The 18,159-nt window shown below is 42.1% G+C and overlaps 1 protein-coding gene across 1 annotated transcript in view; it reads right to left on the reverse strand.

Moving 5' to 3' along the window:
• Nucleotides 1-10,765: 10,765 nt before the first annotated feature.
• LOC128701312 (protein O-mannosyl-transferase 2) overlaps nt 10,766-18,159 on the reverse strand; it is a 91,150-nt gene continuing 83,756 nt past the window's right edge. Inside the window, exons 14-17 of the mRNA XM_053794969.2 lie at nt 15,717-16,103; nt 15,356-15,496; nt 13,818-14,086; nt 10,766-11,869 (exon numbers count right to left, since the gene is read on the reverse strand). Of these exons, the coding sequence (XP_053650944.2) occupies nt 11,699-11,869; nt 13,818-14,086; nt 15,356-15,496; nt 15,717-16,103 (968 nt within the window). The 3' untranslated portion in view covers nt 10,766-11,698. The remainder of the gene's footprint in view (nt 11,870-13,817; nt 14,087-15,355; nt 15,497-15,716; nt 16,104-18,159) is intronic.

An 18,159-nucleotide genomic window follows, 5' to 3' on the forward strand; every position in this document is an offset into this window, starting at 1 on the left:
CGTCCAGTATTGGGCCCCTACTTAAACAAGATGGGTCCTACACAGATGACAGCAAGGAAATGAGTGAGCTACTCAAGTCCCAATATGACTCAGTTTTTAGCAAGCCGCTAACCAGTCTGAGAGTCGAAGATCAAAATGAATTTTTTATGAGAGAGCCACAGAATTTGGTTAACACAAGCCTATTTGATGTTATCCTGACGCCAAATGACTTCGAACAGGCGATAAATGACATGCCCATGCACTCTGCCCCAGGGCCAGACTCATGGAACTCCGTGTTCATCAAGAACTGCAAGAAGCCCCTATCACGAGCTTTTACCATCCTATGGAGAGGGAGCATGGACACGGGGGTCGTCCCACAGTTACTAAAAACAACAGACATAGCCCCACTCCACAAAGGGGGCAGTAAAGCAATAGCAAAGAACTACAGACCGATAGCACTAACATCCCATATCATAAAAATCTTTGAAAGGGTCCTAAGAAGCAAGATCACCACCCATCTAAAAACCCATCAATTACACAACCCAGGGCAACATGGGTTTAGAACAGGTCGCTCCTGTCTGTCTCAACTATTGGATAACTACGACAAGGTCCTAGATGCACTAGAAAACAAAAAGAATGCAGATATAATATATACAGACTTTGCAAAAGCCTTCCACAAGTGTGACCATGGCGTAATAGCGCACAAACTGCGTGCTAAAGGAATAACAGGAAAAGTCGGTCGATGGATCAATAATTTCCTCACTAACATAACACAGAGAGTAGTAGTCAACAGAGTAAAGTCCGAGGCAGCTACGGTGAAAAGCTCTGTTCCACAAGGCACAGTACTCGTTCCCATCTTGTTCCTCATCCTCATATCTGACATAGACAAGGATGTCAGCCACAGCACCGTGTCTTCCTTTGCAGATGACACCCTAATCTGCATGACAGTGTCTTCCATTGCAGACACTGCAAGGCTCCAGGCGGACATCAACCAAATCTTTCAGTGGGCTGCAGAAAACAATATGAAGTACAACGATGAGAAATTTCAATTACTCAGATATGGTAAACACGAGGAAATTAAATCTTCATCAGAGTACAAAACAAATTCTGGCCACAAAATAGAGCGAAACACCAACGTCAAAGAACTGGGAGTGATCATGTCGGAGGATCTCACCTTCAAGGACCATAACATTGTATCAATCGCATCTGCTAGAAAAATGACAGGATGGATAATGAGAACCTTCAAAACTAGGGAGGCCAAGCCGCCCATGATGACACTCTTCAGGTCACTTGTCCTATCTAGGCTGGAATATTGCTGCACACTAACAGCACCTTTCAAGGCAGGTGAAATTGCTGACCTAGAAAATGTACAGAGAACCTTCACGGCACGCATAATGGAGATAAAACACCTCAATTACTGGGAGTGCTTGAGGTTCCTAAACCTATATTCCCTGGAACGCAGGCAGGAGAGATACATGATTATATACACCTGGAAAATCCTAGAGGGACTAGTACCGAACTTGCACACGAAAATCACTCACTACGAAAGCAAAAGACTTGGCAGATGATGCAACATTCCCCCAATGAAAAGTAGGGGTGTCACTAGCACGTTAAGAGACCATACAATAAGTGTCAGGGGCCCGAGACTGTTCAACTGCCTCCCAGCATACATAAGGGGGATTACCAACAGACCCCTGGCAGTCTTCAAGCTGGCACTGGACAAGCACCTGAAGTCGGTTCCTGACCAGCCAGGCTGTGGCTCGTACGTTGGTTTGCGTGCAGCCAGCAGTAACAGCCTGGTTGATCAGGCTCTGATCAACCAGGAGGCCTGGTCACAGACCGGGCCGCGGGGGCGTTGACCCCCGGAACTCTCTCCAGGTAAACTCCAGTTATGAGGTCTAAATAAATACATATATAGAACTTATTTAAAAACGTTAACAAATATTTTTACATAAGTTTCTCCGATGGGTGTTGAGTGATTACTGCCCACAGCATGGTAGCCGGGTAACTACCGTCTTCAGGAGGGTATTGGGTAACTACCGCCAAGAGGATGGGTGGGGTAGCTACTGCCCACAGGATGGGCGAGGTGACTACCACTAACATGATAGATGTGGTGTATAATAAAGGGACTCGGGAGAGCGCTGTACACTAGCGCCGATGATAACTTGAAATTCTAGTGTAGGAAAGAGAAGTGTCCAGCTCCAGTTTGAGTGTCGATGTAGTCCCGGCCCGGGACCCGGGGCTTGTCCATCAGGTGACCCGGAGGAGAGAAGAGGGCCAAGTGAAGAGTCTGCACATCTTTATGGGGTTTACGACAAATCAATGAAGTTGAAATGACCGTGGTAGATCCAAGCAAGTGTGAAAGTGTTAAAAAGTGTGTAATGTATTGCATTATTATGCGAGTAAATTACCTGCATGAGGTTTACAGGATATTACCTGAATTATTAAGTGCAAGTAATTTGGGTGAGATAAGTAGAACTTAAGTCACAGTAGGTCACCGAACTGTAGCTCCCTTGATGCCCACTTCTTCACCATTCTCAGTTAGACCTGACATTAAATTAATAACAATATTAAAACCAGCTACTCTGGTAAATTAAAATTTTGGACTGTATATGATTAGGCTTGCTGGGTACATAAAAGAAATTCGTATTACCACTTACCATTTAATTACTATATATGGATCCCACCACAACACCGGCCTGACACAGACCCTAAAATGGTCAGCTAGAGATCTAAATGCAAGGAATGATGGTGCACTTCCCTGCGAGTGATGGTCGTATCCCTTATCTTCCACCATCCATGTAATTCTTGAGGTCCCGCAAATTTCCTGTACCAATTCTTCAGCAGGGGACATTATCACAGGTTCCTATCACAAATTCAGGCCGAGAAACCCCAATTTGGCCAAGAAGACGCCAGAATATTGGCTGAATTTTCCACCAAAACCAGTTTACCTGCAGTTTACCTGGAGAGAGTTCCGGGGGTCAACGCCCCCGTGGCCCGGTCTGTGACCAGGCCTCCTGGTGGATCAGAGCCTGATCAACCAGGCTGTTACTGCTGGCTGCATGCAAACCAACGTACGAGCCACAGCCCGGCTGGTCAGGAACCGACTTTAGGTGCTTGTCCAGTGCCAGCTTGAAGACTGCCAGGGGTCTGTTGGTAATCCCCCTTATGTATGCTGGGAGGCAGTTGAACAGTCTCGGGCCCTTGACAATTATTGTATGGTCTCTTAACGTGCTAGTGACACCCCTGCTTTTCATTGGGGGAATGTTGCATCGTCTGCCAAGTCTTTTGCTTTCGTAGTGAGTGATTTTCGTGTGCAAGTTCGGTACTAGTCCCTCTAGGATTTTCCAGGTGTATATAATCATGTACCTCTCCCACCTGCGTTCCAGGGAATACAGGTTTAGGAACCTCAAGCGCTCCCAGTAATTGAGGTATTTTATCTCCGTTATGCGCGCCGTGAAGGTTCTCTGTACATTTTCTAGGTCAGCAATTTCACCTGCCTTGAAAGGTGCTGTTAGTGTGCAGCAATATTCCAGCCTAGATAGGACAAGTGACCTGAAGAGTGTCATCATGGGCGGCTTGGCATCCCTAGTTTTGAAGGTTCTCATTATCCATCCTGTCATTTTTCTAGCAGATGCGATTGATACAATGTTATGGTCCTTGAAGGTGAGATCCTCCGACATGATTACTCCCAGGTCTTTGACGTTGGTGTTTCGCTCTATTTTGTGGCCAGAATTTGTTTTGTACTCTGATGAAGATTTAATTTCCTCGTGTTTACCATATCTGAGTAATTGAAATTTCTCATCGTTTAACTTCATATTGTTTTCTTCAGCCCACTGAAAGATTTGGATGATGTCCGCCTGGACATTCCACTACATCATTTGAGGCATTAAGCAGTTCTGTGCAAACAAGTGACTCTGCAATGTACAGACCAACCCCCCCCCCTTTTGCCTGTTCACTCTGTCACATCTGTATAGGTTGTAACCTGGGATCCATATTTCGTTGTCCAAGTGATCCTTTATGTGAGTCTCAGTGAAAGCCGCGAACATTGCCTTTGCCTCCGCAAGCAGTCCACGGATGAAAGGTATTTTGTTGTTTGTTGCTGGCTTTAGACCCTGTATATTTGCAAAGAAGAATGTCATTGGACTGGTGGTATTGTTGGTACTAGGGGGGGGGATTTTTTTTCCAGCATTAGTATCTGTATCTGTTGGTTTGGAGTGGAGGCCATCTACTGTGGTTCCACTCCAGGAATGACTGGATTTGGTGTACGATTTCTGCCATTTCCTGCCAGTTTTTTTTCCTTCCTGGCACTAAAAAACCTCTCCCTCTTGAGTGGCTGTGGCTACCCAGGTTTTCCCATGGCCTGGATGTTTTGTATCTTTTTGTCCCCTTTAGATGGTGTGCCTGGCAATTTAAGTTACAGCACAGTCTTTCCTGTACTGAAGAGGTACACATTTCAGGATGAAAAAGCTTACAGGAAGGGAGTTTGCATTTTCCTGTTGTCATATGGGCACGGCATTTTCTAGGGTGGTCATAGTTGCACGTCCCGTCTGTTTTTCCAGATTTCCCATGTCTGCAGATACCAAGTGCATAGTATGTGCACAGGCTTGGTTTCCGTTTGCCTTGGGTTTCTGTGACTGTATTCCCTGTTGGTGCATGTTTACCTGTCTTATTCCTATCCTCCCTATCACCAACAATGGAGCTCCCACCAGTTGTTTTTGCTAATATATCCTCACTATTGCTAGTGGAGTCCTCTTGTTTGCTATTTCCTGTGGTATTTGTAGTTTGCAATATTGGTTTTATCTTTGACTACACTTGTTTCCCCATTACGGCTTCTGTCCCCTATGAGGTCATTTATATGTATTGGCGTCATCCCTGTGGCGTCACTCCCCTGTTGTTCCACCCCCTCACTCGAAATTTCTCGAAGGGTCCAAATAGCATCACATTTTAATATGTAATTATTATATTTTTGAAATTTAAACGTGCTGAATTTAAGAAAATTCAAAATTTTCCACACCACCTATTACAACCCAGGATACCAAATGGCCTGTTATCCCGGGTGTAATGGGAGCAAAATAAACACAGCAGAAAAAGTTTAGACATATTATCCTTCACAAATTTAGAACAGCAATATGTACACTATGTACAGTGATAAGTATAGTGCACTCCACGGTAAGCAAGGCAGAAATAGAAGCCACAAGACCGTGCTTCAACCAGCTCTAGAATGGGAATGACAAGGGCAGACAGGAGAGTGGTACCCACATAACCTCTGCGATTGCCAAAACCATCTTCTTATTGGCTAGAACCTGGTCACTAGTTGAACGATGGGGCCCCATCATCAACTCTTAGCAACCTGGTTCACTGGTTGGGGGAGATAGCCTGTAAATGAGGGTGTGTACATGCGCCGAATAAAGGTTACGTACTCTTTGCATGCCACACCACCTGCCATACACAGGACAGTGCAAGATAGTCACCCAGCTGTGTTCAGGGTAGGCCCGGTGGATAAATCTATATATAAATATTTGCATTGTAAATTATGTATAGGCACTATCGGGACCTGATTGGTCTTCGTAGGTCCTAAAAAATAAAACTATAAATGTTTCCATCATACAGAGCATTCCAATACCTTAGTAAGGAATCGTTCAAGACACTGTGTGCGTCAGGCCCATACTGGAGTACGCAGCACCAATTTGGAACCCACACCTGGTCAAGCACGTCAAGAAATTAGAGAAAGTGCAATGGTTTGCAACAAGGTTAGTCCCGGAGCTATGAGGAATGTCCTACGAAGAAAGGTTAAGGAAAATCGGCCTGACGACGCTGGAGAACAGGAGGGTTAGGGGAGACATGATAACGACATACAAAATACTGCGTGTGTGTGGAATAGATAAGGTAGACAGAGACAGGATGTTCCAGAGATGGGACACAGAAACAATGGGTCACAATTGGAAGCTGAAGACTCAGATGAGTCAAAGGGATGTTAGGAAGTATTTCTTCGTCACAGAGTTGTCAGGAAGTGGAATAGTCTAGCAAGTGATGTAGTGGAGGCAGGAACCATACATAGCTTTAAGACGAGGTATGATAAAGCTCAGGGAGCAGAGAGAGAGAGAGGACCTAATAGCGATCAGTGAAGAGGCGGGGCCAGGAGCTGAGTCTCGACCCCTGCAACCACAATTAGGCGAGTACAGTTGAGTACATAATGCATTTGTAAATCAAAAATATAATTATTGGCTATGACATTTTTATAGTATGGCTATGGCAGGTACATGAGTGGGTGTGAGTTAGACCTGTCTAACACTAGCATGAGTCTGTGGTGGTTAAAGAGATACCAGCAAACACTGAAGATAATTATGGAAATGTTTGTGTGGTGTGTTTGTTTATTGTCTTAACATGTCAGTATTATATACCCGATTATCGCCATGGGCCAGTAGGCCCACTGTAGTGCTCCACTATTCTCGTATTACAATATTTTTTCTATGTTACTGTTTCGTAGACACTGTACTTATTGGAGTTGATATACAACCCAGGCCTGCCTGTGTTGCTCATTGACATGTCATTTTCCCAAAGATTAGTATGAGTGTTCATAATACTTTTGGAAAATACTGTATATTTTCCAGAAATACGGTAATTTATAGGTAAATAGATGCCCTATATTGTATTTAATACAAGTGTATTTTTAAAAAGAGGACAGTCGCCATTTTGTTTGAATTTGGATTAGAAACGTTGGTGTAATGGGAAGAATTTTTCGTGCTCTAGAGGTTAAAATTGGGCTGACACCTCTCAAATAGGAGGCGAAATTGGTGGATGTGCATTCCTGCATAACTTGAGATATCAGGCGACTGGACAAGACAGCTCCAGGAACCTCAGATAAGTCTTATGTAGTAACCTGGCCAGTGTTATTTTCATAGATAGACAGTGAGGTTTACTGAGTATGATACACATTAATCTCCAGTCAAATTGGTGAGTGATATTAAGAGATTTTCCTTCTGTTATATAAATGTGTGTATATATAATCCTTTTTTTTAATTTTAATATACAGTCCACAAATTTATATATTTACTAGTATTCCTGGAGATGTATAATTCATTTAATTAATAGGTCCAGAGCAACTTGTGGATATGACATTGGTAGGTAATCGAAGGGGGACATTTTTTGCGACCTAGGTGTCCCAAATTCCTACTTGTCTAACCGATAAATAATAATTATCTATGTTTATTTACTGTTATGTAAATAATGATACATTCAGATAAATGCAATTTTCCACACTACTCATCTGATGTTAGATAATAATCTGTGAGCCTCACACACAATGTCGAAGTATTTTATCCATAGTGGTATATTACAAACTAGTCTGGGAAAATACCAGACTTTGTAAACTGTAAATAAAGCATTATTACTTTTGTTTGCACGTGCGGTGACCTAATTAATGTCTGCATCAATAACTCATTACGATTGTGACCAGATATAAACATGTAAATAGTTCATTACCTTTGTAACCTGTAATAAAGTTGGTAGAATTACCGACAATATGTAAAGTAAAAGGACACAAGTGCAACTAATGTGACATTTTATTGTGGCAACGTTTCGCTCTCCAGGAGCTTTATCAAGCCATTACAAACAATACATGGACACAGAGGGTATATAAAGGCTCAGAGTGAGGTGCAATACTAGTTAGGTACCATTTCGATGTTCAGTAGTGGCAGTAGTAGTAGTAGTGACAAAAGTAATACAATATGGTAGAGCAATTAATAGCTTTTATATCCTTTTACTCATGTACGAATTAATTGCTCTACCATATTGTATTACTTTTGTCACTACCACTACTACTACTACCACTACCACTAGTGAACATCGAAATGGTACCTCACTAGTATTGCACCTCACTCTGAGCCTTTATATACCCTCTGTGTCCATGTATTGTTTGTAATGGCTTGATATAGCTCCTGGAGAGCAAAACGTTGCCACAATAAAATGTCACATTAGTTGTACTTGTGTCTTTTTACTTTACCTTTGTAACCTGCTCATCTAACAAAACTTTGCGACACAGTCCCTGGACCCATTATGTACCTCTGTAATCCTTTGACTACCACCACAGGATGTGTATGGCATGCATAATAAAGATGTTAAACTAACATATGGAGGGTGTCTTAAAAACTCATGAGAAATGGGTGTGGGTAAGAGTGGAGAGTTTCAGGCATAGTCGAATTTAAACATGATGAAGCTATTGACGCCCTATTTGGCAAATGCAAAGAGAGTTAGTGTAATAACTGAAGTAGCAGCACTGGCGCCAGGATGCACAACCCCATGTAGGGGTGGCTATGTTACTCCAACTATAACTATGCCTTTTAATTATTCACTTTAAAAATATTAGAAGGAAAATAATACTGCAGATTCGTTCTCAGTGACTGAATGTATTTAATTACGATTAGTAAAATACTGCTGTAGACTTTTAATTTCCAGAAAATCAAATGTAATTTACAAACTATAACATGGTTAACATTGATAAAACATACGAAATCATTCAGTTTCCATTTTCTTTCTTGCATTTTAAAACAAAACGTCACGAATGACGTCCTAAGAAGAAAAGATAAGCTATCTTTGTTAAATTGTAGATTATATTTCATATATATAAAAATTGTAATTGCTGATAATTAATTAAAGAAGAGTATCAGGTATGAGCTTCAAGCTGGATTTAGTCATAAGGAAATGTAATATAGATTCTGAAAATCTAAGACGCCATGTACCTTACTAAGTGTCTAGAAGTAAATACACAGAGATCTAAATGGGTTGTGAAAACGTGCAATTACATTAAGTTTTATAACCTACATGAACGGCATCACTGTAGACAACAAGAGCATTTCACCCCTCCACGGAAGGTGTTCATTTAATATCACATACCTGCAAGTTCCTCCCAAGAAACTCATTGCTAGTAATCCCTTCCTTAAATCACTTGATAAAGCAACTGCTCAAGAAATTTCTCGCCTAGCTGGTAGTAATAAGTTATCACAAGTAATATACACTGATGGATCTAAACAGGAGTCTTCTGGCAGGGCTGCATCTGCTCTTGTTGCCACTTCCCTTGTTAAGAACGATAATAAACTTGTTGAACTAGGCATAAGAATTAACATTATTATTATTATAATCAAAAAGAAGCGCTAAACCACAAGGGTTATACAGCGCTGTATAAGAATTAACAACTGGGCGTCTACATTGCAAACTAAACTGTTTGCAATCCTAATGGCGCTAAAGCTAACCTATGACAGTGAGCTTGACTCTATCATCATTACTGATACTATGTCATCACTGAATGCTCTTAACTCATATAATGACTCCAACAACATGCTCATTGGAGAAGCCAGGTGTAGATACTCAAAAATCCGGGACAAAGGAATTAATGTACAATTGCTGTGGATCCCATCACACATTGGATTACTCTTTCGTGATAAAGTTGATATGTTAGCCAAGAAGAGTACCCAGGAGAATGTAGAATAAAACTTCGGTATATCTGCGTCTAGCATTAGGAATAATATTAGGAGAGAAGTAAATAATGAAAATGATTGTTATAGGAATGCAGTTAGAAGCCTGAGTAGATCTATAACTCACTATGATAACATGAACATAGATAAGTATGTTTATGGAGCAACTTGCAATGTGAACACTGACTGGTGTTGTAGTGGCCAGGCTTAGTCTTGGTTACAAGTACTTCTGGCAGTTTGGGAGACACACAGATGATGATCAAACTAAATGTAAATTATGTGTTCAGGCATATGGTCACTGTCTTGAACACTATGTGTTTAATTGTTCACTTCTTGAGGAATACAGAGATAGACAATGTAATAACCTATGTGACATGTCAGGATATCTTATTAATGAAAATAAGATACCAGATATACTAAGCAAATTTCCTAAATTTGCTTGTAACAGATAATTGAACTATAGATATGTAGATATTACCTGGAGTTTACCTGGAGAGAGTTCCGGGGGTCAACGCCCCCGCGGCCCGGTCTGTGACCAGGCCTCCTGGTGGATCAGAGCCTGATCAACCAGGCTGTTGCTGCTGGCTGCACGCAAACCAACGTACGAGCCACAGCCCGGCTGATCCGGAACTGACTTTAGGTGCTTGTCCAGTGCCAGCTTGAAGACTGCCAGGGGTCTGTTGGTAATCCCCCTTATGTGTGCTGGGAGGCAGTTGAACAGTCTCGGGCCCCTGACACTTATTGTATGGTCTCTTAACGTGCTAGTGACACCCCTGCTTTTCATTGGGGGGATGGTGCATCGTCTGCCAAGTCTTTTGCTTTCGTAGTGAGTGATTTTCGTGTGCAAGTTCGGTACTAGTCCCTCTAGGATTTTCCAGGTGTATATAATCATGTATCTCTCCCTCCTGCGTTCCAGGGAATACAGGTTTAGGAACCTCAAGCGCTCCCAATAATTAAGGTGTTTTATCTCCGTTATGCGCGCCGTGAAAGTTCTCTGTACATTTTCTAGGTCGGCAATTTCACCTGCCTTGAAAGGTGCTGTTAGTGTGCAGCAATATTCCAGCCTAGATAGAACAAGTGACCTGAAGAGTGTTATCATGGGCTTGGCCTCCCTAGTTTTGAAGGTTCTCATTATCCATCCTATCATTTTTCTAGCAGATGCGATTGATACAATGTTATGGTCCTTGAAGGTGAGATCCTCCGACATGATCACTCCCAGGTCTTTGACGTTGGTGTTTCGCTCTATTTTGTGGCCAGAATTTGTTTTGTACTCTGATGAAGATTTAATTTCATCAGAGTACAAAACAAATTCTGGCCACAAAATAGAGCGAAACACCAACGTCAAATACCTGGGAGTGATCATGTCGGAGGATCTCACCTTCAAGGACCATAACATTGTATCAATAAATCCATATGTATTCCTGTTCCTATTCTTGTCATGATTGTGACTAGACCTACCTGGAGTTCATTACCTTTGTAAATTGTGAGTTCATTACCTTTGTAAATTGTGAATTCATTACCTCTGTAACTTGCTCAGCTATCAAAACTTTGAGGCCCAGTCCCTGGACCCATTATGTACCTCTGTAATCTTTTGACTACCGCCCACAGGATGGGTATGGGGTGCATAATAACTTCCTGTTAACCCTTTGGGGCCAAGTTCCTAGGCCTTTTGTGTAACCATATGCTCTTGCGCTACCGTCCACAGGATGGATATGGGGTGCACAATAAACTAGCCACTTCGGTGGCAAAATCTAATCTAAGACGCCCCTTTAGACCGAGGCCCTAAGTTGTAATTTGTTTAACTTATGCCTAAATCCAGCCCTGGGTGAGTGGTGGGTCTCATGGAAGGTTGGTGAGTGGTGGGTCTCGTGGAAGGTTGGTGAGTGGTGGGTCTCAGGGAAGGTTGGTGAGTGGTAGGTCTCATGGAAGGTGGGTGAGAGTGGTGGGTCTCAGGGAAGGTGGGGGAGTGTTGGCTCTCCGGGAGGGTGGGTGAGTGGTGGGTCTCAGGGAAGGTGGGTGAGTGGTGAGTTTCAGGGAAGGTGGGCGAGTGGTGGGTCTCAGGGAAAGTGGGTGAGTGGTGGGTCTCAGGGAAAGTGGGTGAGTGGTGGGTCTCAGGGAAAGTGGGTGAGTGGTGGGTCTCAGGGAAAGTGGGTGAGTGGTGGGTCTCAGGGAAAGTGGGTGAGTGGTGGGTCTCAGGGAAGGTGGGCGAGTGGTGGGTCTCAGGGAAAGTGGGTGAGTGGTGGGTCTCAGGGAAGGTAAGCGTGGTTGAGAGTGGAAGGTCTCCAGAGGCTGAAGTTGGATGCGTGTACTGGGTGGATGTTGCCAGGGTTGTGGGCAGTGTAGTTGAGCTGCGTCAGGTAGTAGAGAGTAGCATTCAAGTCGGGGTTGTCCAAGAGTCCCTCGCTCCACTTCTCTATCTACAAATAAATATATATTTAAAAAATTACAATCATGCTTACATCACACAGATGTGTATTGGATATATTAATAAATTTTACAAAGTTCATATTACGTTTAATTCGTCCTGAAATACATTACTGCAAGTTCACTCCCTTTACTTCAAAAACTATCTGCAGGGAGGAGCAGAGTGTTTGAAGAAAAAACAAACGCTGAAGAGAAGTTTTCATTGCAATAACACTTCGCTGTACTCATATATGTGTGAGTGCTTGTGATCGTGTGTGTGTATACTCGTGTGTGTGTGTACTCGTGTGCGTGTGTATACTCGTGTGTGTGTGTGTACTCACCTATTTGTGTGTGACCCAACAATTAATATCTGCACCAATAACTCATTACAGTTGTGACTGGGTGTGGATGTGTGAATTACTCATTACTGTTATGGGGCTATAGGACCCAACATGTATTTATAAGTAACAGTTACTCTGGAATACCTAATTATATTGAATTGATGGGGACTTAGCTCTAAATGTCATAAGGACTGATCACCCTTAGGACTGAGAGGCAGCTGGGTCAAGCCTTTTTTCTCAATATAATAGGTTATACTATAGACACACAAACACACAATTTAAATAAGTAGTTTATGAAGTTGTATTTCTTTTTGTAAAAGTAAAATTAAGGTGTGGTAGAATTGTGGTAACTGGAGAATTGTGCTTGGCAACAGTCTTTTGTTTTTGTGGGTGTGGGAGGAGCTTAGCTAGGCTCCTCCCCCTCCCTCTCTCTCTCTCTTCTCTTGTTGACATGGAGGTGGCAGGATCTCTGGGTCCTTCTTTCTATCTTTTGGGGCATTATGTGTGCTCCAGGGGTGAGTTTTTATAACTTAAGTTGTGGCCACCACACCCAGGGTGACTAAAGTGTGTCAAAACACTGGTTAACCCAGAGTTAGTCAAGAAGAGAGGACAAAATTGTTGAGATACACCATGTGGAGAACAGCTATGGAGTGTGTAGATCTTTGTTTTGAAAATGTGAGGCTGTAATTGTATATTCTGTACATATCTATTGAGAATACAGTTATATTTTTATAGTAGTAGTTTACATAACCTGTGAAGAGGGCTGGTGAGAGGATATCAGACACTCAAGATGATCAGCCATGATGTATCACCCCTAGACAGATAAGGCCATTAAGTAAAAAGCTACCCCACACTAGAACATGTAGTGAGAACCTTACTATCAAAGTAATAAGGGACAAACCAACGTAACAATTACTCTATAATTTGTTCATGACTGTAGTCATGTATAAACGTAAGTAACTAAATTTACTTACATGATTCATTACCTTAGTAACTTGAGTTCATTACCTTTGTACCTTGTTCATCTATCAAAACTTTGGGGCCCAGTCCCTGGATCCATTATGTACCTCTGTAATCTGTAAATGCCTTTGTAACTTGTCATGATTGTGACCATATCTACCTGAGCTTTGTAACTTGCTCAGCTATCAAAAATTTGGGTCCCAGTCCCTGGACCCATTATGTACCTCTGTAATCTTCTGCATACCGCCCACAGGATGGGTATGGGCATATTAAACATATTAAACTAAAACTCTGTATAGAACTTTACCTAATCATGACTTGACGCAGAGCGAAATTGTTCAATAAAGCTTACTCTGCAGTCTCTGCTGTGATTATACCAAAGCCAATACCACTAGGCTATCCCGACCTTTAACTTATAATTTTCAGAATTCTCTACTTTCAGCAGGATTTATTCTATTTCATCACCCTTTAAGAGTGAAATGAAGAGATAGTGAATGCCTTAATGCTGGTCAAGGAGCTCACGATTCGAGGAATTAAAGCAACTTTTCCTTTTCCCTGATCGAACCTGATTACCTCCCATTCCCCAAGCACTGAATGAATGTTTCAAATTACGAGGCCTCGAGACACTCTTTACAAGTACATGAGGATTATCAAGACTCACAATGGTGGAAACGATGCTGACATATTCACTCTTCCTATAGCCAAACTCTGGCCACAGCTGACCTATGTAGAAGTAGTCTAGGCCAGAGTTCACTCTAGGGTTGGCCTCGAAGATCTCGCCCTTGATGTGGGTGGCCAGCGGCCAGAAAAATGCGTAGGAGCAGACAAGGGCGGTAGAGGTCAGCAGCAGGAGAGACCACTTCACTGTCTTCTGCCATGCCTTCCTAACTGCTCCCGCAACTGCTTCACTCACCCAAGACAGAAGCACACCTGGTGAGAATAGCAATTCTTGGTGGTGGCGGTGAGGAGAAACAAAGAAAACTGGATAGTTTATGAGGCTTCAAAGAACTGACTCTGCCAATCTCTTTCCTTTACTTAATTCTGATTATATCTCAATAACCAGAAGTGTATGACCCTTACGTAATTAGCACTTCCCAGTGATTACAATACTAATAATTAATTAGGTATAAAACCTGTAGATTACAGGTATACAACAATGGTCATTAGGGTTGCATATCACCTATTCACCAGTCAAGAATATCTAAACCATTAAGACAGGGATTGAGGGAATTTGTGGCATATTTCCTTATACTTGTTGCCCGTGTCACCACAGGATGGGTATGGGGTGCATAAAGATATTAAACTAAAGTGTGTGTGTGTGTGTGTGTGTGTGGTGTGTGTGACTCAACAATCAATATTTGCACCAATAACTCATTACAGTTGTGACCGGGTGTGGAAGTGTGAATTGCTCATTACTCTATAATTTGTTCATGATTAGCCAAAGTATAAACGTAAGTAACCATTCTACAGAATTCATTACCTTTGTAACTTGTGAGCTCATTACCTTTGTACCTAGTTCAGCTATCAAAACTTTGGGGGCCCAGTCCCTGGACCCATTACGTACCTCTGTAATCTGTAAATACCTTTGTAACTTGTCATGATTGTGACCAGACTTACCTGGAGTTCATTACCTTTGTAAATTGTGAGTTCATTACCTTTGTAAATTGTGAGTTCATTACCTTTGTAAATTGTGAGTTCATTACCTTTGTAAATTGTGAGTTCATTACCTCTGTAACTTGCTCAGCTATCAAAACTTTGGAGTCCAGTCCCTGGACCAATTATGTACCTCTGTAATCTTTTGACTACCGCCCACAGGATGGGTATGGGGTGCATAATAAACATATTAAACTAAACTAACCGTGTTCACCTGAAAGTTAACCATCGTTGTGGGTCGCATCCCTCGCATTCTTCTTCGACCGCAACATATCTCGTTTCCGTTAGGGCTCTTTGATCTTCATCCCCCGGTATGCTACCCCCAACAGTTGGCTAACACTCATGTACCTATATACTGCTAGGTGAACAGAGGCAATGGGTGTGAGGAAACGTCTAGTATTTTTACTTGAGTTGGGACCGAACCCAAGTATTTCAGATGTGAGTCAAAGGCGCTACCACTTGTGTTGGGATGGAGCCTAAGTATTTCAGATGCGAGCCGAAGACGCTACCTTTATCCACGAGCCGGTGTGTGTGTGTGTCTTTTACCTGTAATCATGCAGGAGAAGAGGTAAGCGGGGCAGTAGTGGTGGTAGTAGAGGACTCTAGACATGAAGAAGAATGGGAGGTAGTGTATAGCCCAGCATCCTGCCAGCCACCAGCACGCCACCAGCGCCTTACGCCGCACACCTGACCAACAAACACAATACTAAGAATCACTCTCTGCAACAAGAACTTTGGAGTCCAGTCCCTGGACCAATTATGTACCTCTGTAATCTTTTGACTACCGCCCACAGGATGGGTAGAGAGTGCATATTAAAGATATTAAACTTAAACTAAAGCTGCAACACAAAATAGGGTAACTTAACACAACACACACAATGTAATGTTGAACAAAAAGTAAATATACCTGCGTTGTGGGGGTTCTCTTGTGGACATCGAGAGTTGCAGTAGCTATGAGCGAGACTGAGCACAAGCACACCTATCAGGCACACTAGGTTCAGGTAGGTGAGGAAGGGGTTGGTCATGCCTACAGAAAACACTCCCTTCTCTGTCGTCCCCTGCGGAACGTACTCTCCAACCACCTTTTCCATCCTCCCGCTAGTTTTGTTCACTACGTATGTTCCCATCATCTGGATTCGCCAGAGTATGGGCCACATCCAGGGTCTGGCTGAGTGTTCGGCCTCTTCTTCGGTGCCCACGAGGAGAGAGTTACTGATGAACATATTTAAGTGTTGATGGATGATCTTGTCCCACAGACCCAGAGCCATGTCTTTCACCATCACCTTCTCCTTTACTGTTGAATTTTATTGTTTTATTAAGCACCCTACAACTAGATCTAGGTACAATTATACACAAGGGGACCGAATATCCAGGAAAATTTGTAATGTTTCCTGATTAATAAACCACTATTTAGGTAAAACTAAAACCAGAAAGTGTGAGAATATGCTTAGATAATACCTGCAGCTAACAGATTAAGTCAAGGTCAGGGCGGTATTTGCTTAGATTATATATTTTATGGTTAGCGTACAAACAAAACCTAGACCGTCGTCCTTAAAGGTCTAGGACAAGGTTGTCCAGCTAGGGGTGCATGAACTCCTTGGTGGTCACTGAAGCCTCAGCAAGGGTGCATGCACTCCTTGGTGGTCACTGAAGCCTCAGCAAGGGTGCATGCACTCCTTGGTGGTCACTGAAGCCTCAGCAAGGGTGCATGCACTCCTTGGTGGTCACTGAAGAGACTCCTTGGTGGTACAATGGTACTCCTTTTTATGCTATTTGGTAGGGTAATGAATATCTTATTATTTCTACTTCACTGAAAAATACATGCATGGTCACTGAAGCCTCAAATATGTCACTGAAGCCTCAGCAAATATTATGAATGTACATGCACTCCTTGGTGGTCACTGAAGCCTCAGCAAGGGTACATGAACACCTTGGTGGTCACTGAAGCCTCAGCAAGGGTACATGCACTCCTTGGTGGTCACTGAAGCCTCAGCAAGGGGTACATGAACGCTCCCTGAGATACAATGGTATTTTACTATTTGGTAAATGGAATCAATAAATATATTATGAATGACGGACAATAAATATATTATGAATGACGGACAATAAATATATTATGAATGACGGACAATAAATATATTATGAATGACGGACAATAAATATATTATGAATGACGGACAATAAATATATTATGAATGACGGACAATAAATAAAGAGCCAAATTACTCATAAGTAAAATACAAATAATTTACGTTGTTTAACTTCAGTCGAACAGAGGATTTATTTTAGTGCATTTTTTAATGTATACATTTTTTACTAGAGTACTTTAGTTCTACAAATATGCAATAAAATGTGAATTCATATATTTTGTATATAACTTTAATCTTTTTTGTCGTCTCTCCAAAATTTGATGGGATGGGTAGGTGAGGGGGGATAAATATGGTCAACCACAAAATAGTGGATATTTCTGTCTAGTTGTTGAGATTTTTTTTAATAAAGTATGATGCTTCTGTCACGATGAAAAAAATATTAATACAAATATACAACGAGGACATAAAAATAATATTTTTTTTTTTTCACAGGATGAAGTTAGCGAACATTTAAATACATTTATTAACCATTTAGCAGAGACACATGAAACTAAATTCAGTGAACATTAAACTGAGATAGACAAAGGTGAATTTAGGGAACATTTAGCTAGGATGTGTAGCTAGATAAACATTTATTTAATAAAGGTAAATATTAGGCTGACAAACATACAGTTCAGTGAAGAATAATTAACAAATGAGAGAGAGAGAGAGAGAGAAGAAATGCCAGCTGCTCTAAGCTACATCAATCACCAGCTGAGAGCTATATCAGCTTGGGGAAATAGATGGCAAGTAACATTTGCACCTGAGAAAACGCAAATGATCGTCTCTAGGCACCATGAAGGTAATGTTGGTGCAGTAGTAAGGATGAATGGAAGGGTGTTGGCACCTGGAGAAGAAGTTGATATCCTTGGGGTGAAATTTGACTCCAAACTAACCATGAAGAAACATGTAAATCTTGCAAACAAGGCAGCCAGGAAGCTTACAGCACTTCGCCGTATCTCGCATCTGCTTGACAGTAGGGGTTGCAAGATCCTGTACGAGGCACAAGTACGCTCACACCTTGAGTATGCTCCACTTTCTTGGTTTGCCTGCCCCCCTCTCATCTGCGACTGCTTGACAGAGTAGAGAACAGAGCAAGACGTCTCATCTCTCGCCTGGACCCATCCTGGATAGATCTGTCATTTCAGCAGAGCCTTCAACACAGGGGGGACGTGGGTGGCCTTACTGTTATGTACAAGGCCAATATTGTCAAAGTACCAC

This window comes from Cherax quadricarinatus, chromosome 72 (assembly GCF_038502225.1).
Source record: "Cherax quadricarinatus isolate ZL_2023a chromosome 72, ASM3850222v1, whole genome shotgun sequence".
In the NCBI taxonomy this organism is placed as follows: Eukaryota; Metazoa; Arthropoda; class Malacostraca; order Decapoda; family Parastacidae; genus Cherax; species Cherax quadricarinatus.